Source organism: Humulus lupulus, chromosome 6 (genome assembly GCF_963169125.1).
Source record: "Humulus lupulus chromosome 6, drHumLupu1.1, whole genome shotgun sequence".
Lineage (NCBI taxonomy): Eukaryota > Viridiplantae > Streptophyta > Magnoliopsida > Rosales > Cannabaceae > Humulus > Humulus lupulus.
In genome coordinates, this window is record NC_084798.1 from 185,961,596 (window position 1) to 185,982,515 (window position 20,920).

At 38.9% G+C, this 20,920-nt stretch overlaps 1 protein-coding gene across 1 annotated transcript; it reads left to right on the forward strand.

The window, feature by feature from the left end:
• The first annotated feature begins 19,038 nt into the window (after positions 1 to 19,038).
• Positions 19,039 to 19,722, forward strand: LOC133785748 (uncharacterized). The gene has a single exon (XM_062224962.1). It carries the CDS (start codon positions 19,039 to 19,041, stop codon positions 19,720 to 19,722), a length of 684 nt encoding a protein of 227 aa, XP_062080946.1.
• The last annotated feature ends 1,198 nt before the right edge of the window (positions 19,723 to 20,920 follow it).

Here is a 20,920-nt window from a genome sequence, read left to right on the forward strand (position 1 = left end):
TGCTTTACTTCGGGAGTCCCTAGACCTAGTGGAGGAGCTACGCGAAGCTTCTCAGCGTCGAGAAGCATCCTACCAACATAAGGTAGCAAGATATTTTAACTCCAAAGTGAAAGATAGAATATTTGGGGTCAGAGATCTGGTGTTGCGAAGAGTCTTCTTAGCCACCCGAGACCCCGGTGCAAGAGTGATGGGACCCAACTGGGAGGGCCCATACCAAGTCGAGAGCGTTGTGTGTCCGGGAACATACAAGTTAGCCCGACTAAGTGGGGAGCTGATTCCTCATGCTTGGAATGTCGAGCATATTCGTCGATATCACCAGTAATATGAGTAGCAAACATTATCTATTTCTGTAATACTCTATGTAGCCTTCAGGCACATGTAATGGAAATCGTGTATGTAAAACATGGTAAGAAATTTATTGTCTGCTTATATTCTTTGGTTTCCTCTATATTCTATTAATGCTATGTTAAAGCACCCACTCGCCTGAATAAGTGATCGCAGACTAGTCTCCGATCACTTGGGGGCATGGAGTTAGGGCAGCATCATGCCTCATAGGGAACGACCTAGGAAACTAAACTTGTCAAGAGGAGTAAGCCTAGTGTCACCATCCCAAGAATAGAAAATCCTAGGAGACCAGTCAAGTCTAGCCTAGAAAGTAGTTTGTTCCAGGCAGAACTGAGCTTAACACCTAGGAGCTAGATAACCCAAATAGCGCGAGAATAGACTTTTGTCACCTCCCGGGGACATCGAGCCCGAGGAGCTCTAATCAATTCTCTTGATGTCGAGATGCGCACAGGAGGCCGAGTACCCCATACTTGGCCTCGGGAAATCCGTGACATGGGGAGCTTGGCTAGTCGACGAGCGAAGCGCCCCTAATGTCACTATATCCCAAAGCTAGAAAACCCAGTATAACGCAGACTTAAGAATTCAGGTTACCTCCCGAGGACAGCACACGCTCGGACAATAATAACCAAATCCTAATCTGCTAGATGAGAGCGGATACCCAAGAAGCCCATGTGTGGGCACCTCGTTAACATCACCTCCTGAGGAGGTGCGAGATGGTATTGAAGTGACAAGATATGCACTTAGAAAGTAGTGTTGAAACCCCTGTCCGACCTCCTGAGTAGTGCATACTTGGGGGGCAGGTGGTTTCATGTGCTAGGACCCCTGAAAGCCTGAATCTTTTGATTGCATGGGCATAGGACGCCGAGTTAGGACCAATGGTAAATTTCACGTCAAAGTTACTTCTTGGACTATGAGCCTTCAAGGGACTAAACGCGGGAACCACCTATAAAACAATTTGAGTTCTTGTTCTCGTGACATTCGTGTTACGTTGAATTTATAGAACCAACTGTTTAAACACAATTGGTGTAACGCCCTGGATAACCAAGACCGTTACACTGTGCGTTTAAAATAGTGCAAGACTTGCTAATCAAGTCATTTAGAAAAAATGTGAACTCTATACCATCATCAGATTAGGAATAAAAGATTTTGGTCACAAACAGGCTATTTTCATTAAAAATGATGATTTAATACATGGAAACTCAAAATAGGATTTAGATGTCTTAGTTACAACAAATTCCAAGAGTTACAAATATTTCAAGCCACACTAATGGCAAAATATACATTTTAGGTTTCCGTTCCTGTACAATTCCTCGATCGTGGCGGCTGAGCAGCTGACAATGTACACCTCGCCCCCAGAGCTCTCCAACTCATGGTTGATTCAGCCTACCCTTGCCTTTACCTGCACCACATAGCACTCGTGAGCCGAGGCCCAGCAAGAAAACATGATAACATAGCAAAATCAACATCATTTATCAAATATTTCACAATGCACAACCAGGAATTCAGCATTTCATAACATTTACCCAATCAGTGGTAACACACAACAGATTAACAGTTGTCATCTAAACAGTCAACAAATCATGTTCATAGCACAATATTCAAGACCATAATCAACAGTTTATCACATCATCAAATGATATTCAGGGTCAGCGCCCTTAGTCGCACCCTCTATTTAATACACTGTCTTCGACTCTCTTGGGCCGCCCCCAGTGTAATACTCACTGACTCCGGCCAGCTTAACCGAGCTCAGTGATAAATAAGCTGCCTCAGTTACCAGTGGCTGAGCCGCGCCCTGTGCGCAAATACTGATTCCCACGCTCTTAGGCAGGTTATCGCATGTCCCATGGCATAATAATACCATCTCATGACATGATATACAAATGTAGGGAGCTCTTAGTCCCATCGTGTCCACATGGTTAATCACATTCACATAACAATGCATACAAACATAGGGAACACTTAGTCCCAACCTAGCCACATAATCAGGTGCAGCTTTCTTACCTGTATCCTGAGCTTTCGATGCCCCAAAGCCGCGAGCACGGTCCTCTACCCCGAGCCTCTCCAAAGACCTAGTCACAACACAAGTGAAACATCCTTTATCACTAACCAATCCAAAACTACTTCCCAGAACTAATCCCACACTCTCGGAATCCCCCAAATCCCTAAAACAATGCACCGAAGACATCCCCCGAACCCCCGGAGCAAAGGCTCAAAATTGCAAAATCCCATGTTCTGAAATTGGCCTAGCGTCGCGGCGCTGCCCTAGAGGGTCGCGACGCCCAGCAAGTCAGAGAGCTCGCCCCGCCCAGAACCAGCCTCGCGCCGCGGCGCTCCTTCGCGAGCCCAGAAATCTGGGTTTTTCCTTGCGTTTTTCCCGAGCCTAAACCATTCCAAATCATCCCAAACAAGTACCTAAGCCCAGAAATCAATTCAAAACCCCAAATGAACCCTTTAACAACCTATAAATATCATAAACAACCCCAATCACACAAACACACCCAAAATCCTATCTTGAGTTTCAAATTCCAAAAACTTAAACCATGGCTTCCAAAACTATAAATCATGCCTTTAGAGTCTTAAACCACACCAATTACGAAAATTAAACATGATAAACTCTTACCTCAGTCAAGAACCCAGCTTGAATCCTCCTCAACTCTAACTTCAAATCACCTTCCCTTTTGATTATCCCAACTCTGAATTCATGCAAAACCAGCCATTATCTTCTTTCAATTCATGCTTATTCTCTAAAAACCAGACTTGAAACTTAAACAAATCATAGACAAATCCTTACCTCTGAGTAATCTTAGCTTATGCTCAACTTAGTTGCCTTGAACCATCAAAACTCTCCTCTTAGGTCTCCCAACTTCAGCTTTCCTCTTCTTCTCCTTTCTTCTAGATTTTCCTCAAATTTCAGCATAAATCAATTCCCAACTAAGTGTTATATGTGACCACCTTTTCTTTCAGCTGAAGCTCATCTATCCTCAACCAATTAACCACTCTATCCTTTCTTTAATATCCCTTTCCTAACTAAACCTCAAAGGCCCTTTTTTTCATTTCCTATCCATTACAATTCTACCATTTCTCCATCTAAACCTGTTACTCTCTATGGTTACTAACAGTTACATAGGTTACCAATTACCAGTTACCATTATCTCACAAGAGCTAAATTACAAAATCCTCAAAATACCCCTAGACTCCTCCCGAGCCGGGTATAAAATCTCGTTGTGACTTTTGAGTTATCTAGCTCTCTAGGACCGTCTCAGCACGTGCATCACATTGATATCAACACACCCACGTGGTACAAATCACATAACATAATTATCACGTTTATGCCCTCAACGAGCTAAAATTATCACATAACGTAATACACATAGTCATGCATCTCAAATACTCAAATAGTCATATAACATGCTTAAAATCATAATCATGCATCTTAATCATTAAATTCACACATACTTCCCATTATGCCCTCCAGGCACACTAATCAAGGCCCTTAAGCCTTATTAGTGAATTTGGGTCGTTACAATTGGAGTTCTTCTTCTCTTGACATTCTTGTTACTTTGAATTTATAGAACCAAATGTTTAAAATAGAGGCGAGTTCTTATTCTCGTGGTGTTCGTGTTACGTTGAATTTATAGAACCAAGTGTATAAAACAGTTTGAGTTCTTGTTCTCGTGACATTCGTGTTACGTTGAATTTATAGAACCAAGTGTATGAAATGGTTTGAGTTCTTGTTCTCGTGACATTTGTGCTACGTTGAATTTATATAACCAAGTTTATGAAACGATTTGAGTTCTTGTTCTCGTGACATTCTTGTTATGTTGAATTTGTAGAACCAACTGTTTAAAAACAGACGTGAATTCTTATTCTCGTGGCATTCCGGCCACGTTGGACTTATAGAACCAAGTGGTTAAATAGGTTTGAGTGCTTATTCTCATGGAAATTTAAGTTACGGTGAATTCATAGAACCAACCCAAATAAAATGCAAGGCAAGCTACATAAATACATAAATCTTAAGCAGGCAAATAATTACAACTATTCTCGGGGGCTCGGGCAATTGTTTGTCTGTACCCCAATAAGTGTATGGAATGCACACCTATGTGTAAAACTTACAATCAGTCCTCGGGGACCTCCGCGACCGATTCAATGATCGGATCTCCACGCGGGGCACCCTTTTCCTGGGCCGTTTCAGCAGCTGGAGTCACCTCAATTGGTTGAGTGGCCTCGGTAGATGGAGTCGCCTTAGCCGTTGGGGCCACTTGGCTCGCCTCAACAGCTGGAGCCGAGTCTGCAGCCTGGGTCTCTCAGAAGCACTCGTTGAAGAGGAGTCCACACTTCTCAAGCTCCCTAGTGAAATCCAAGCTCACGTCTTGGTTGTGATACCAGGCCATGTAGAAGGCGTCCTCGGCGATAGTCTCGGTTTTCCTTTCAAGCTTTTCCACCTGACACCGAGTGGACCTGTTCAACTCCATGGCTTGGAGAGCCTTTCTCACTACTAGCTCAGCTCGGTCGATGGCCTCCTTAACCTTCTCCTGCAGTTGGAAGTTCTCCAGGACCACTCGGGCGACCTCAACTGTGGCTTTCTTAGCCTCCTCTTGGGCTCGTTGCATGCTCTCAATGGCCACCTTCTTCTCCTCTTTGGCCCGTTGCATGTCCTCGGCGGCCTTCTGGACAACTACCTTAAGCTTCCGAGATCATTTTCGCTCGGCTTCGAGGGCAGCCTTGGCCCGGGCATGTTCTTCCCAAGGGCCTTTCATTTTCTCCTTAAGGGAGACAATTTTGTCCTGGGACTTCTAAAGTACGTACGAATTCTCCATCATGTCTCCCAGGCGGACTGCAAAACGAAAAAGTAAAAAGAGGGAAAGTGTTTGCCTAATAAAGCCTTGTTGAATTGAATTCAAGCACAGATAAGTAACTTACCGGACAGAGGCATACCGACATGAGGCCACGAGAGAAGCCTCGTTACTGTCCCCTAGTTGGGAGAAGCTTCAGGCGGTCAACTCGCACATAGTGGAGCTGACCCCCTGAAGGAGCTTGGTGCGAGAGGTGCAACGATCTCCCCTAGCTTGGCGGAGAACAAAGTCTCCAGCTCAGCCCAACCAATCAGAGGGATGATGGGTCTCTCTCGAGGTGGCTTGAGTTGGCGAAGAACCTCTGCTGTCTCGTGTAGGGCCTTATTACCCTCCCCCAACCTTGCTTCAAAGTGTTGAAGCATTTTCTCGTATTGCTCCAACAAGGCCCCCTCATATTTCTCGGGGTACACCAGGAGACGAAATTGGGGTGGCACCGCCTCTTACTCTGAGTCTTGAATCGACCCTTGGTCTGGTTCTAGGACCTCCTCCTACCTTGGCTCTTGAACCACCTCGTCTGACCCGGGCGAGGAAGGGATATCCACAACCGAGGGCAAGTCGTCTATAGGGACCTCCGCAGGGGGAGTAAAGACTCTCTTCCTCTTGGCTAAAGGAGAGGGTTTGGGTTGCTCCCGAGGACGCGACGACCCCTCTCCTACCGAAGAGCTTAGGGGCGCTCCTAACCTTAGCGCAGACCGGGCAATGTCTGTCAATCCCATGTGAGCTGTAGGAACAAATTAAATAGTTAGCGTACATTCTACACAATAGGGTAATGCAACAACATAAGCTGCTCAGAGTCCCACCGTGAGTTGAGCCTCGATGCAAACAGTGAGGGTGTATTATCCTATTCCCGACCTCACAACTAATGTAGATACCATATTGGCAAAAGCAGCTCAAGTTGAAAGATGTCACTCGGTCTAGAGGTACGAAGCCCCGAGAAGTTGACTGCCTCCTTGGGTGGTGGAGGTACACATCTATTAAATCTATGTAATCCTGGAATTCTTCCCTAGTATAGCGCCGATGTGAAATTTGACCACAATGGAGGAAGGCTAGAAAAGCCCAAACGTGCTCGGGACTTATCCTATCTCCTACTCGGGAAACATAATTCGGGGTGAGAAGTGATTTACCTGAGTCAAGGTGGGAAGCTTCCATCCCTGCCTGAGGCTCTTCCTCAAACTCTTGATCATCTTGTGCCTCTCGGGCCTCTTCAGCAGCACTCGCGTTCGCCAACCTCTCCTCCGCCAGCCGTTTCTGTAACACCTTCTTGGCCAGCCTGTCTATGTAACTAATGTGATAGGACGCCAACTCCTGAGACTTTTTGGACTGACGGTACTTGGTCAGCTCCAAGTTGCTGATTCATTTTTCTACGCTGAGGAGTCCCTACCTATTGAGGTTATCTTCTGTTACCAGGACGCTAAGGTCCAAGTCTTGGTCAGGGAGAGCCTTCATCGCCTAGAGATGGTCCTCGAAGAGTTGGATGTAGTGGGTTTGGCGGAAAGGACCTATTCAAAAGGAATTGACTAAGTATCAAACACACAAAAAATCCTAATAAGGTGAAGGATAATTCATTTGGGAAGATACTCACCAACTTGTGCGAAGTCGAGAATTAGGGCCGGATTACTGAGAGTCGGGAAGCTGTTCGTGAAGAAGAAGGCATCCTTGTAATCCCAAGAATGATTCTCGTTATGGTGAGGAGCCTTGTAGTAGAGCGACGAGGTCAAGTGCTTCACAAAGGCATAGTACTCATCTCTTTTGGAGCTCTTCTTCCAAGGAGTGGTGCGTAGACTGTAGAAGTAGAGGATCTTCGTCGACAAAGACTCGGGCCATTTCTGCTTCCAGTACAAAATGTACATCCCTATGAGTACTCTATAGCCATTGGAGGAAAGCTGGAAAGGGGCTATCCCCACGAGCTTCAGGAAGTTCACAAAGTACTGTTTAAGGGGTAGGGTAGCCCCTGCCATCAGAAAGGTCTGGCTCCAAGCGCCAAGGTTGTTGACGCTATGGTGCACCCTCTCGGACTCCTGATAGAGACGAATGAGGCAATTGTCTCCGACCGAATAATATCTCATGTTGGCTTCAATGGAATCGAGGTGTCGAAGTAGAGTGTGGTAATCCTCTACTTCGAACGCATCACCCTCATACTTTTGTGTAAGGTGTGGAAGCGAGGCCCTGTTAACCTCCTCCACGATTAAACCCCTGTCTACGGGCATTTTGGGCCTCTCCGCCACTTGGGTGTCAAGATGAATAAATAGCTCCCCAGCTGACTCTTAGGCTCCCGTCTTTGTACTGCCTTCAGAGGAATCCTGTATTTGGGCTATATCATAGATCTCCTTGTCGAAGAGATAAAACCCGTGTTCTTGTAATTGTCGGAGTTCCTCAGATATCTGAGACAAAAAACCAAGCAGTTAGTACTCTAATCGAAGGATAGATGGCCAAAACAAGAATGACTCTAGGGATACTGCTGGGGAAGAAGAGAAAGGGTTTGGAAATGTGGGGTATCCCCGGCACCTAAGGACAAGTCGGATGGGATGAACCTACCGGAATCCAGGAATTCCCCAGATTCTGGTCACAAGCTCAGAAACGCAAAGTTGACGTAAAGACATTTGAGGGCCATTTTGAACGTCTGTTACATCAAAATTTGCCTAAAATGACTAGTGAAAACTAGAAACAGACTCTAAAATCCCATACCATTTGTATTCCTAAACATATATCGAAAAAAAAAACCCAAGTACTCACAAAAACAGAAAGTTGGGTTGAAGGTACTTACCTGATATGAAACAAAGGTAGGTGTTAAGGCAAGTCCTAACCTTGAAGTATTGTTTGTCATCTACTCATAAGTACGATGATTCATGCCAGTCAACCAGAGCTCCTAGAAAAAAGAATTGAAGATGAGAGGCAAGCGAGATAGAAGAGAAGGTTCTGGGAGAGGTTTTTTTTTGTATGGTTACCGTGTGAGGCTGAAGACGATTTTCCAGGGCTTTATACCCAGTAAAACTTACGAGGGAAGCAACTTCCCCACAACCGTCGGATGGCTTTCCCTAGTAAGATCATAAGGATGATCCAACGATCAGGGTTCAAAAGGCGCAGATTGCAATCATCACTTTCTTTGGGAAAAGAAGTGTCGGGTGTAGAGTGGACGTTTGGGATCTCAAAGTTGACCCCTAATTAAATGTGTGGACTGATGGACCTATCAATGGGGTGTTAACATGTGGGTTTGATTTTAAAAGTGATGTCAAAGGAAAACCCAAACATTTTTTCCCTCCATTTTTTCAAATCACCCTTAAAGTAAGTCTCCACTGCCCGAGGACGAGTAGAGACTTGGGGGCAAATGTTGTTTGTATTTTCACCTCAGACACGTGGCAACCCCTAGTGGTTGGTTGGGACGTTCATAGACATCATCGAGGGATGTAACTGCCCGAGGCCTCTAGTCGGAGCAAGGGTCCTCCTAGGTGAGACCTTGCCTCTGACATTGGGCCGTGGCTACCTTGGTAGATTACTCTCTGAGGTTTGTCCTCGGAGTTAAAGGTTCTCCAGCTCGGACAATTAAGGCGAGGGCTCTCATCCCCCAGCCATCTCACAGGTCCAAGGTTCTGGTTCTTGGACCTAAGATAAAGCGCAACGTGTTAGCAAATGTGGGTTTTCAGAGCCAGAGGATTGTCTGACAACCTTTATGGGCGATCCTTCAACAATGTTATCGAGTATAAAACTCGACAATTCGCACTCCCACTACGCTGTCTCACATGGAGGTACTTAATGCACACCATGTCAGTACCTGGGGCATGTTCCCCATAAAGTAGGTGCTTTTCTGCAATGGGCCCCACAGATCTCTCTTGGTTCGTGGTCTCTATTCAATGCATTGAATTGGTATTAATCCTCCAATAATGGGAATAATGTGTATTAAATACTGATGATTAGTATTAATGACCCCAGCCTCTATAAATAGGGCTGGGAGTCTCAGTGTAAAGGGTTCGGTTTTTTAGAGAGAAAACACCTTGTACTCAGAGCAATCTAAATGCTGCCTGAGAATACACCATTGGAGCTTGCCATCACAAGCTTCCAATCCTCTTAATATCAGAGGCTCGTGGACTAGGGTTCTTTTATAACCTGAACCACGTAAAAATCCTTGTGTTCTTATTGCTTATCTCTTTAATCTCTCTTCTTAAGGTTGATAGCGAAAAAGGTAGTCAACACCTATAAAGTATTTTTGAGTCTTTTCGTATATTTATCGATCTTCCTATCCAATGCTTTGAGTACTTAAACCACGATCTTCCAGAGTTTTCTCTACACCACAAGATGTGCGTGGGCACATAGAGAACACTAGTTTGAAATTTTAGGAATCAAAAGTACTTCTCAACACATGAGAACTTGGATTATAGTCTGAGAATGACTAGAATAAAGAAGAAGAATAAAGACTTTTTGTCTGAAAAAAATTCTGAGAACTATTCTGAATTATATCTGTATTTTATATCTCTCTTTTTATATCTTCTCTTTATTATATATCATATATATAGAGATAATTCTATATTACCTTACTATTCCTAATAATAATAGTAATATAATAATAATGTCATAATGATGATAGGAATTGATTTAGGTAAATATCTAACTTACCAAATTTGAAAAAAAATTCAAATTATTAATTAATTAAATAAATAAAATGAAAACAACACTGATACAATATCAGTATATTTGGTACACGCATTGCACAGTTTGTGGACTATGTCATGTGTGACCTACTATTCTCTTTTTAGTGATTTTGCATTTTTCTTTTCTTTATTTATTTAACTAAAATCAATCTTCCACAAAATAAGGTATATATATTTTTAAGGAAAAGATGACAACCTATTTCAAAATTTAAATTCAAAATTCAAATTGATGATCATCATTATCATCTTTCTAAAATTCAATAAATCAAAAACTATTTTTGACTTACCAATTTTAGTTTCTCCCACTCGAATAAAATAATTAATTTCAAAATTTTATTTATTTATATATATATGAGTTTTAAAAATTATATATTTAAATTAATAAATATATTTTCAAAAATTAATAATTAATTCCAAATTAATTATTCAACCTCAATTATCATATAATTGCATACTTGACCCAAAGAATAAAATTCTTTTCAAATTCCTAAATTATAGTTTTACCCTTGTATCAACTCATACCTTGATATGGTGTTGATAGAGCCACCCTAGGGACCTATGGACCTATAATATCAAGCTTTAGTAAATAGTAGATTATTAATCAAAGCTCTTTGATTAAATAATCATATTTATTAATCTCGTGATTACTCCACTATAAATATGAGATTGAACTCTTGATAATTATAGACATATATTTACTGAGTACTTTATTAAAGAATAAAGTGTCCATTGATATAATCATTGTATACAACGTTAATCCTCTATTCATGGTTCATAATTAAAAGGAAAAAAATTATCGTTTTACCCTTTTAGCTATATCTTATTCCTAGAGTACCATTGACTTTACTAGTGAAGGTTGTGTCAACAAGTTTGCGACGTGAGCGCTCATAACTGTTTCAGTTCCAGAAGTCAACCCAATAGGAAACCATTATTCAATCTATAAGAATGTATAGATTTCATATCTGTTAAACTATGTCATCAGCCATATATATTATTGAGTCTCCAAAACAATTGTTCTTAGCCTGATCATTCTGACAAACCTTAACGCGTGAATCAAAGGATCAGAAGACATATATAGGAGTTCATAGCAACCTCAGGATTAAGATCATCGTGTATATGATCATCGTTTGATGTATTTGATTAATACTATGAAATGATGTTTAAACAAGTATTAACAAATCACATCTGGTCCAGTTCTATATATCACTATATATAAAGTACCTTCACTAAAGTGTCCTACTACACTAGTGACCCGAATCTAGGTCACTTGTATTCATAATACTGGCGAATCGTACTAGTATTAATTAATCTAAAGATTCCATAACTTTATTTTACTGCGAACTATTTTATGTTTATTATCTTAATCTTGATGCTCTCATACCAATATGAGATTAAGACCACATGGATAAACTTTGGAATTTTCTGATATTTACTTAATATTATCATCATAATATCATACATAGTCTATATATATATATAATAATTCAATTCAATGATTTATTTCATTTAAAATATTTGTCAACTACAATTTCTTTAAGGGCACTATTCCCAACAATCTCCCACTTGCCCTAAAGCAAATTGAGGCATCTCTTTTAAATATGTCAATCATATTCTCCTGACCGAATTTTTCTAACAAAGTCTTTGTAATAGTTTTCTAAGAAACAGTTTTGAAGTTATCTTCAAGATCATTACAGCAATTATGTAAAATTTCCTTAGATTAAATGATACTTCATTTCATGTGCTCTACCCTCTCATGATTTCTAGTTCTTCTAAAATAGTTGTATCTCCATTGCTTTTGCAATGAGATACTCGTTGTTTATTCCAGTCTGAAACCCTTTCTAGAATGACAAAGAACTCAACTAAATCAAATAACCTATTTAACTGCCCGTAGCTGTTACATTTCGGCTTTTGTGGTGAAACATACAAATTTGAAATGTCTAATACATTTCCATATTAATGTGTCTCCTTCACAGTTATGGAAGCTGATTCTGATATCAATCTTTGAAGATAAACCAGTTCATCCTTTGGGATTTTAGGTCTCTGCCTAAATGCACATACATATAATCTCTATTATATTCAAGTTACTTAAAATTAAGTCCTTAAAATTATTCAATGACTCAATCCATCATTGGATTGATAACTGCTAACTATTCCCACTGTTTAACAAATGTCAATTCAAAAATATAACATTTGATACATTAAACAGTCTATCACTGAGTTGTAGGAATACTGTCTCATATCCTTATTTTCTAGTAAAAGAATAAATGAACATTTATTATTTAGATAATACATCCTCCTGATCGGGAAGGCAAAAATCATTTCTTAGATTTTGTAAACTAAAGCATTTAAGCTTCTTATTCATATAAGTCACTTGAGACAGTGCCAAAGTATTGTTCTTTCAATTTCTGTAGAACATTCTTTGCTTTTCTAAATCTAATATTTAGAAATGTTCAGCTAACAATTTCTTTTCTTTTGACGATTTCTCTACATCATTCATAATGATTAGAATGTTGTCGATATTAATAATAAGAATCACAACAATATCTTTCTGGTCAAGATCTTCAAATTATTTTGTCATGTCAGCCATTCATTAAAGACTACTTAGACATCCATTAAAATTAATCTCATAATCCATGCTTAAAGCAACGGATAAGAGTATGTAAACAGATTTAAGTTTGGTTACAGTAGAAGATATTTATTCGAGCAATAAATTCTTCTTTCTGTTCATAGCCTTAGGCTATTAACCTAACTTTGAAAAGTAGTACTTTCCTTTGTTCTCCTCTTCATCCTGAATATCTTGTTTCAAACTGAAGTTCAATGAACTTTAGTTGGATGTTCAAGAATCCAGATGACATAGAATTCCAATTCCATTTCGAGATTCATGGTGTTTCAACCATCATTTTCTATAAAAACTTTTTCATTTCATACACTAGTATGTGAATGAAGTATAGTTAGATTGTGTTACACAATTTAACTATCTTTACATTTGTAATGGATTAGTTACTAACTAACGCTCCCACTACAACAATGCTTTACAGAATTTGTGACATTCTTTGGTTTTATCATTGTTAATTATTAGTAACTTGCTTACTGGACTTGTAGTCATTGTTTCCAGTACAACTTAACTAGAAAATATAGTGATTATAATAATCATGATTCATTAAAGTATCATTAAAGAGATACGAACTCTTTTGTAATCTCTTATAATTATTAAATTGTTTCACTAAATGACTCCATAGAAAAATTTCAATTTATTCACATAACCGCTTGTGAATCTCAACTTCTAAGCCTTTGATGTTGTACAATCAAACATGTACAGAGTATAACAAGTGTTAAATTATAGAAATAATAAAGACGATAATGATTACTCATCATGAATATAATCTTACCTAATATGATTATAATCCATTTCTAAAATACTAATTTCGCTTAGCATCTTAAATGTATGTGAGTTGGGTTTGAATTCCAAGTTCACATGAAAATTATTTGAATTCCAAATTCGAGTTTTAGACTTCCTTTTGATCAGATCAAATAAGTCTCTAAGTGACTTTACTTTGAATGATGCATGAAAATTTCTAGAAATTTTCTTTGCATTTAATCAATGTTAAACATATCTTAAATAAATGTCAATCAATATTGACTTACTATTTATTATCTCTTTTAGCTTTGAACATTTAAAGGTTCAACATACATCTCCATGTATTAGCTAAACGATTATGTGATTTTTGAGTCTTTATTAGAGAAAGGGCTTTTGGTAAACTTTAATTAATAGACTATATAAATAGGGAGAGAACCATTAAATGGTTGCAATAAAAGACTGTATTTTATTTGTTTTATGTGTCTAATTAATTACAAGTCAGTCTCAAAAATTAATTCACATATATGTTTAACTTAATTGTGGTTGGAATAAGATGTCTTTAAAATCTATGATTTGCACAATAATAAATAATTCATAATTATAATTTATACTCATTGATGAAATAGGTAGAACAAGTATATTTAAAAAATAACAACTGAATTTATTATTAAAAAGAAATACTAAACTTGTTTATTAATCAAATAAAGGAATCTAAAAACATAGTTTCTAGAATGAATTCTAGAAATACTTTAAAGAAAGAACCTATTAATTTATTTCATAATGAAAATCAACTATTTCAAATGACAAAAATTTTAATTGTTTTAAACAAAACAAAATAAATTTCTAAACTAATATTTTCTTTATTCAATTGTCTTCATCATTTCTTCTTCGCTTTGGTTTCAATGCAACTATTCTTTTTCTAAAAGAAAACAAGAACGTATGAAAAATAATATTAGTGGCATAATTTTGAATCAACCATTCAAAAATATAAAAGAAGAGTTTTGAGTAAATCGAATTTACCCCGTATTTCAAAAATTGAGCATGTGTTATAGCATCATCCTTTATCATGGCCCACATCTCGTATGCAGTTTCAATAATCATATATCTTTCTTTAATGTCGCCATGCATGGTCGATAACATGCATTGGCGTGCCAAGTGATTCGATCTCATCCATTCACCATGTTTTTCATGTTCATCAAAGCTGGATGAAAAGCTTGGAACCTCTGGTGGTAGATCATAGATCGCTCCATACAAGTTTTGTGTTCCGAAGACAATGTGAATCCCATCGTACCATCTTCTTATGTGGTTAAGACTAAATGGAATCATTTCCAAGAGTTTGCCAATGAGGTATGTTTGATTTCCCAAGTTTTCAAGTACATGATCAGGATTAAGAGAAATAACCATTGTTGCTGGAAATAAATAAATAAAATATAATGAATTAAAACTTATAATAAATATAAGATTTTATTTGGAAAAGTAAATATGATGCATGAATGTAACATATAAAAACACATAAAAATATATACTAATCCACGATAAATTAATTTGAATATTAATGGACCGCCTTGGGGTAGGTCAGACTAACTCCAAATTAATTTTGAGACAAATCTCAATTTCATAAGTGAAAACTTAAAAACAAATTTTTCTCTTTTGACTTATGAACTACCGCTAGTTTGGTCAAGATGCACTAGTCGTGCTCAAAAGCCTAGATACACCTTTGGAGTGTAACCCATTATTTTCAATCAATGACTTAACTCAAGAGTGTGGCTTAGGGTCAGTCAAACTTGAAATACATCACTAATTATATTCTCATAAGAGAAGTCAACCTTGAGATAAAATAAACATATTCGGAAGTCTTTCCTTAGGGAGGCTGCAAACGGAGGCGACACAAGGCCCTTCCTATGCCTCTCGGTGTTCAATCGATAATGGAGACTATGGGACTTATTGTCATAACTCCCTCTCCCACTCACTATTTTGGAAAAGTGTGTATTTCACAAAATCAATATTTTTTAATTTAGTTGTAAAAATAATTTTAATTATTTTTACCAAATGATATTCTAATAATTACTAATCCAATTAAGCAAAACAAACAAATTGTGCCCTTAATTCTAATTCTAATTTTTCTTTAATTAAGATAATATCATTTTTATTTTAATAAAACATTTTTCATTAAGATAAGAACTTAAACAACTTTAATTTTGATTTACCATCTTAACTAATTAAGACTAAATTTATTATTATATGATTTATCGTATATAAGCATATAACAAAATATAGGACATTCCTAATAGCATGTTTCTACACAAATGTAATGCATGCTAATTGCATACTATGTGGGTATATGAATGACATGTTATAATGCATGACAAAATATTAAACATTTTAATCACATTCAAACATTTATAATAATTAAATAAAAGCGGGTATGGTAACTTTTGGGTATTTCTAGAAAAATTACAACACTTGCAAAAGATACATGAAAATGTAACCTAGACTAACTAAGACATGATAAAGAGAACTTTGATCTTGGACCTTAAGATGTAGTCTTGTTGAGCCAATGCCACCCTTTTTCCATATCCATTTTGAATTATACAACTTTTTAATTATTTTAAACAAACTTTTAAAATAATTAAATTTTGGGTTTTAACACCCAAAAGTTTCTAAGGCCCAATTTGAATTTGGGTAGTTTAATTCAAAAATAAAATTAAACAATTTAATTTTAATAAATTAAAATTCAAGATAATTTTAATTTTGGATATTTTAATTAAAACAATTTTAATTATGGAACATAAGATTTAAATATTTTTAATTAAGAAAAATAATCAACATTATTTCAATTAAAGAAATTCCAAATTAAAACTATTTTCATTCAATTTTTTATTTTTAATTAAATGAATAATTAAAAATACTTATGGTAACACACACTAGGGTTTGTACGAAACAAACCCTAGGTGTGTACCAAGGGTGTGGCGGCTGGAGGGGCGGCGATGGATGAACTGCTGGGCAGACTGGGCGTAGGGGCGCGGTGCTGGCAGCAGGCAGACGCGCAACTGGCAACAGGCAGGCGCGCAATTGGTGCGTAGGGGCGCGGAAGGCAAGCACGCATGGGCTGGCGCAGGCAGTAGCTCGGGCTTAGGGCTCGGGCCACAACATAATTTTTACCCATAATTTAAAAATAAATTACAAAAATTCCTATGCCCTAAAATGGCTTACATATTTCATCTAGAATTTTTAAGAACAATTCCTAAACCCAAAAGCATCATTATAAACAACCCTTAAGAATCTATCATCATGAAAATAAACATTCATCCATTCAAACATATATCACATATAATATAAAAATGCATATAATCTCACACAGAAATTAATAATATGTATAAATTAATGACCTGCGCTGGTACCAATTGTTGGAAAAACATTCAGAGCACGCAGCGGAATGGGCGTAGTGGGCCCATTGTGTACAACAATAAAAAATTTCATCACTCATATTAATAGTTTATATGAACAAGAAAACATCCAAACAGAAACATTAACATACAATATTATTAATCATGCAACATATATATAAATATACAATATATTTATATATATAACATATAAACACATAAATATACAAGAACATGAGCTTTTACCTCTTGAAGCCTATCAAGTATCCTTGAGTATTTTCGTATATTTATCGATCTTCCTATCCAGTGCTTTGAGTACTCAAACCATGATCTTCCGGAGTGTTCTCTACACCTCAAGATGTGTGTGGGCACATAGAGAACATGAGTTTGTAATTTTAGGAATCACAAGTATTTCTCAACACATGAGAACTTGGATTATGGTCTGAGAATGGCTAGAATAAAGAAGAAGAATAAAGACTTTTTGTCTGACAAAAATTCTGAGAACTATTATGTATTGTATCTGTATTGTATATCTCTCTTTTTATATCTTCTATTTATTCTATATCATATATAGAAAGATAATTCTATATTGCCTTATTATTCCTAATAATAATAGTAATATAATAATAATAATATCATCATGATAATAGGAATTGATTTAGGTAAATATCTAACTGACCAAATTTGAAAAAACTATTTTCAAATTATTAATCACTTAAATAAAATAAAAATAACACTGCTACAATATCAGTATATTTGGTACACGCATTGCACAGTGTCTGGACTGTGTCATGCGTGACCTACTATTCTCTTTTCAGGGATTTTGCATTTTTTTATTTATTTATTTATCTAAAATTAATCTTCCGCAAAATAAGGTATTTATCTTTTTAAGGAAAAGATGACAACCATATTTCAAAATTTAAATTTTAAATTCAAAATTCAAATTGATGATCATCATTATCATCATCTTTCTAAAATTCAATAAATCAAAAACTATTTTTGACTTGCCAATTTTATATTCTCCCACTCGAATAAAATAATTAATTTCAAATTTTTATTTATTTATATATATGAATTTCGAAAATTATATATTTAAATTAATAAATATATTTTCAAAAATTAATTATTAATTCCCAATTAATTATTCAACCTCAATTATCATATAATTGCCTACTTGACCCGAAGAATAAAATTCTTCTCAAATTCCCAAATGATAGTTATACCCTTGTATCAACTCTTACCTTGATATGGAGTTGATAGAGCCACCCTGGGGACATATGGACCTATAATATCAAGCTCCAATAAATAGTAGATTATTAATCAAAGATCTTTGATTAAACAATCATATTTATTATTCTCATGATTACTCCACTATAAATATAAGATTGAACTCTTGATAATTATAGACATATATTTATTGAGTACTGTTATCCCTGTTTCCTCCCTTCATTCGTGGCTCCGCATATTGAGTCCATGGGCCACCCTGAAGAGACTTAAAGCCCGAATCAGGGCCAATAGATGAGGAAGGAGTGAGCCTTGGAGGCTCAAATATCAGTAAAGCCCAAACGTTGTTCCGGAATAGAAGCCGAGACAATGAAGTTGGCATGTTTCATCTTCCCGGACCCTTTGTCCGATGTTGGCTGGGGTGCGATGAAGATATCGTTTCCTCCAAGTCTAAAAATGGACCGGGATGACAGTGGATGAACCCAGATCCTGGTAAGCGAACCAGGGTCTTGGTAAATGAAGAGGGATGTTAGTGGATGAACCCGGAACAAATGACCAGGTTGGGCATGATAAGTTGTCCCCGATACTGACATCACCTCAAGAAACACAGAGTTTTGTCCCAATAACGAACCTGCAGAAGAGGTTACATATGGACTGTAAGCAGTCATTTCAGAACTGTACTACCACTACTCTAACGGATCCTGCCCCCCGAATCTCCTTAGAAGCCCACGCAAACCAGACTGAAGCTGTGTACTGTTGTCAGTCTTATAGCGTGATTATGCTCAGGTCGACCCATTGGACCCTAATTAGTGCATTTTATTTATTCAAATCCTTTGTATTAAGCCTCCATCAGTGAGCAAATTTTGTTTATACCCTTATTGGGCCCGGATCAGTCCGGCCCAAACCCAGAGCACTCAATTTCCTATAAATATGAACAGTTGTGCACTGCGGAAGGGATCCAATTTTGAGATTGTAAGCATACACTCTGCTCAAATTGAGAGAAATTTCATTACTTAAGCTCCTAAAAGCTCTAATACAATTGACTCGTGGACTAAGGCTCTTTAACGATCCAACCACGTAAAATTCCTTAAGTGATAATTTCTACTCTTTTCTTTCTAAGCTCTCTTATCTCTTATAATTCTAGTTTTCGAAAAACTCGGTAAACATTTTGGTGCTTTCATTGAGAACTGAGGAAAGCTTTTTGAAGAAGATATCGAATATCTATAACAATGGCGAACATGAGACATACTACGCTCGACCCTGCTCACCAGGAACAAGGCAATGGAGAGCAACTGCCCAGTCAACCTCTCCCTCAAAATCAACTTAAGGATACACCTTATCAAATGCCCCAGCCTAATGAGTCCCGAAACTATGAAGACGGGGCAGATTATGAGGAAGATTACTACGAGGAAGATGGGGGAAATGAAAGGGAGGATCCTACAATCCTAGAAGAAGTAGACCCCGACCAGGAGGACCCAGAAGTGATCAAACTGAGGCAACAAGTCCTGGACCAGGAGGCCAGGATACCTGAACAAAAAGAAGACACTCGCCAAATGCAAGAATCCCTCCTAGCTCTGCAAGCTTTCATTGCTGCCCAAGGGATGGCGACCAACCCTCCAGTTGTTCCGCCTCCAGGAACACGACCATCTGCCCCACCGATTAGGGCCAACGCGCCTGAAAACGCGAGGTCGATCCCTCCTCCGGGACAAGATCCCGGACACGGCCCCTCTAACCTGGCTCAAGAAAAAGGGAAGGCTAAATCGACTGACCCTGAGGGAAAAGCAAACCCCCAGCGGAAAACTCCCCCCGTTCAGAAAACCGGGGCCAACCCAGGGCCGCTCCCTAAGAAAGAGAAGGTGCGTCCCATCCCAGGATGGGATCACCCAATCAATCTGCAAAAGATGCGTCCGTAGAGTACCAGGCCCCGGGCTATCCCTAGACAAACTGGACAGGAGCAGCATTTCCACCCCACCGCCTCTGTGAATAAAAATCACCGAGGATGCCAGCGTACTGACGAGCCGGGCGCTGTTAGTTCAGGGGATGACACGTCCCGAGTAGACCTGCGTGATGGACTAAACACTCGAAAGGAGCGGGCCCGAAAGGAGAAGATCTGACCTCGAGGGGGAGATCTGAGAAATAACCTCAACAATAAGAGGAACGAGAGGGTCCCCCTGGACAATGGAATGGCCAGACAGTTCATGGAACAACTGGCCGCATTGAAGAAGGTCACGGACCGCCTAGTCCGTAAACAGGAGGAGGAGGTTCTGATTCCGAAGAAGAGGAAAAAGAACCCTGCGCCAAACACATCCTAGATGTGGTACTCCCTAAGGGGTTCAAGATGTCGAATCTACCCGCTTATACCAGGAACACAGACCCCAAGGATCATCTATCGTGCTACAATCGGTTAATGATTGTAGCCCATGTCCACAACAACGGCAAATGCCTCTGTTTTTCGATTACTTGAGATGGACTCGCAGAGGAATGGTGGAAGAGGCTCAAGCCAGGATCTATCCAGTCCTAGTCCAGACTACAGTTGGCATTCCGCAAGTAGTTTTTGACTGCCATGAGGATGGATATACAGATCAGCGCCCTCGCTAACATTAAACAGCTCCCCACAGAGACTCTGAGGGCCTACATCCAGCTCTTCATGGAGCAAGCCTCAAAAACTAAGGTGGAGGATGGGCAGCACCTGGTGGCCCTGTAGTCCAGGATCCGAGCCAGGTCCCCTCTCTGGGACGACATGGAGCATAGTAAGGCGGCCACCCTCGAAGAATTCATAAGGATGGCACAAGGCTTTATCAACTGGGAGGAGGCCCGAATCCAGGCATTTGGATGGCAGCCAACTCCCCAACCGAGTGCCCAAAATTTTTCCGAGTACAGGGTACAATTTCTGCCCCCTCACTATTTAACAGCCCCGATGGCACCAGGATCGACGGGTACTCCCGGAATGACTTTTGCAGCCCCAACAATCTATGGTCCTGCGTCCTCAGGGTACCCGCCGACCCAGACCACCCCATTTTCTGGATATGGGATGGCACTAGTCGGGTACAATGCTGCTCCCGGCAGGGCCCAGTCGTCCTAGATGGGGGGTGGGGGGGGGGGGACGGAGGC